Source organism: Echinococcus granulosus (assembly GCF_000524195.1).
Source record: "Echinococcus granulosus chromosome Unknown EG_S00423, whole genome shotgun sequence".
Lineage (NCBI taxonomy): Eukaryota > Metazoa > Platyhelminthes > Cestoda > Cyclophyllidea > Taeniidae > Echinococcus > Echinococcus granulosus.
Genome location: NW_020170802.1, coordinates 1,201 through 2,630, shown reverse-complemented (window position 1 = coordinate 2,630; position 1,430 = coordinate 1,201). Strand labels below are relative to the sequence as shown.

Here is a 1,430-nt window from a genome sequence, read left to right as displayed (position 1 = left end):
GACAGACGCGTTGGCCGCTCTACTTGATTTCAACTCTCACCTGGTGTCTTCGGGACGCGTGGTCCTCCTCGATACCGTTGCAGACGCTATTCCCGTATTATTGACCACTGGGTACCGTCTCTTTGCTATTGCAGCCTATGCCATCTCTGCTGCTCACAGTTCCCTCCGTGCCCCCAGAGTACCATGACGTCCTGTCTTCTTTTAGTCGTTTAGCACTTCTGAGTTCATGCCCCATGTCCGGTGAGCATTCGACATCGGTTTATTCCTATAGTGCCGCCATTATTTCAGAATACCCAACTCTCTTATCTACATGTCATTATCAATACGTGCAGTGTTGTCTAACACTTTACAACAGTCGACTGCACCAAGCCATACCGAATATAGCTTGGTTAAACTTGAATGAAAATGGATGGAAAATGTTCTTAATATTAGAGATATTTGCTCTTGTTTTTCCTTGATCGGCAGGTAAATCTGTCGGGCCTGTGTGCAAGCGTTTGTGTCATCAGGAAAAAATAAGTTATCTGGTTTGTGGTGGTTATTTTTTCCTTTGAGGCTGGCAAAGAACCTGTAGGGCCCTTCTACAAGAAGAAAAAATAGAGAGCATAGTGGCTCTCTCCGTAGTATGAAGACATACAAGAGCAAACTGCGCGTGGGTTTGTTTGCAGAGTCGTTGAGAGCTTTTGGTGGGACATTTGACCAAAGGGCGCAACTGGCAGGTCCATACTTCTCCCTCGACCGTGGGTCCCATCTTGAGGATGTGATCTAACGCCACCTTGCTGTCAGCATTAGGATCCTTGGCGGTTTACGCTTCTTTGTGGTGAGTGCCACTTTATGACTGGGTCTCGTGTTCACGTAGTTTGCCTTATCCATTTCGGGAAGCTGGAATTCACTAGTTTATCTTGCAAGCGCTCTATCTATCACTCCAAGGTAGGCCACGGAGCCCAACTTTGAGCAACTTCTTGATCACTTCAAATTTTGTTAGGCTATTTTAAAGGACCAGTTAATGGGAAGAGAAATGTGTATTAAACACGATGATTTGATCGTGTCTCACATGTCATCTTGCTCTGCATCATCATTTGGACAATCTTTTGATGGGGAATCGACGTTGTACTGTTTTGTCGTTTTATTTTCTTCACGCGAGACGGCTTTTGTAAATATGTGTGAACTTGGTGTCAATACTTTTTTTTCATAAAACATACTGAAAGCGTATAATAATTTGGTCAAAGGTCTGCTTACGAGTGGAGGGCGACTCGAGACAACTTTGCTTGTAATATTAGTCCTTTTTATTCTAGTTTCTTCATTGGTCACCTTGATTTTTCCTGAATAATACGTTTGCTAAGTGTCAGTAACGTCTATGTCAGTTCGTCTATGTCCGCCCATCATTGAGACTAACTCGATGTGAAATCTTGCGACAAAATACGTTGGTTATA

General features: G+C 43.6%; 1 protein-coding gene across 1 annotated transcript in view; it reads left to right on the top strand. All coding sequences in view use genetic code 11, as the record gives it.

Moving 5' to 3' along the window:
* The window catches only part of EGR_11152 (Histone H2A), a gene marked incomplete at both ends in the record, with an annotated part of 2,246 nt that overhangs the window by 256 nt on the left and 560 nt on the right, over positions 1 to 1,430 (top strand). Inside the window, one exon of the mRNA XM_024500399.1 lies at positions 6 to 167. Within this exon, the coding sequence (XP_024345187.1) occupies positions 6 to 167 (162 nt within the window). The remainder of the gene's footprint in view (positions 1 to 5; positions 168 to 1,430) is intronic.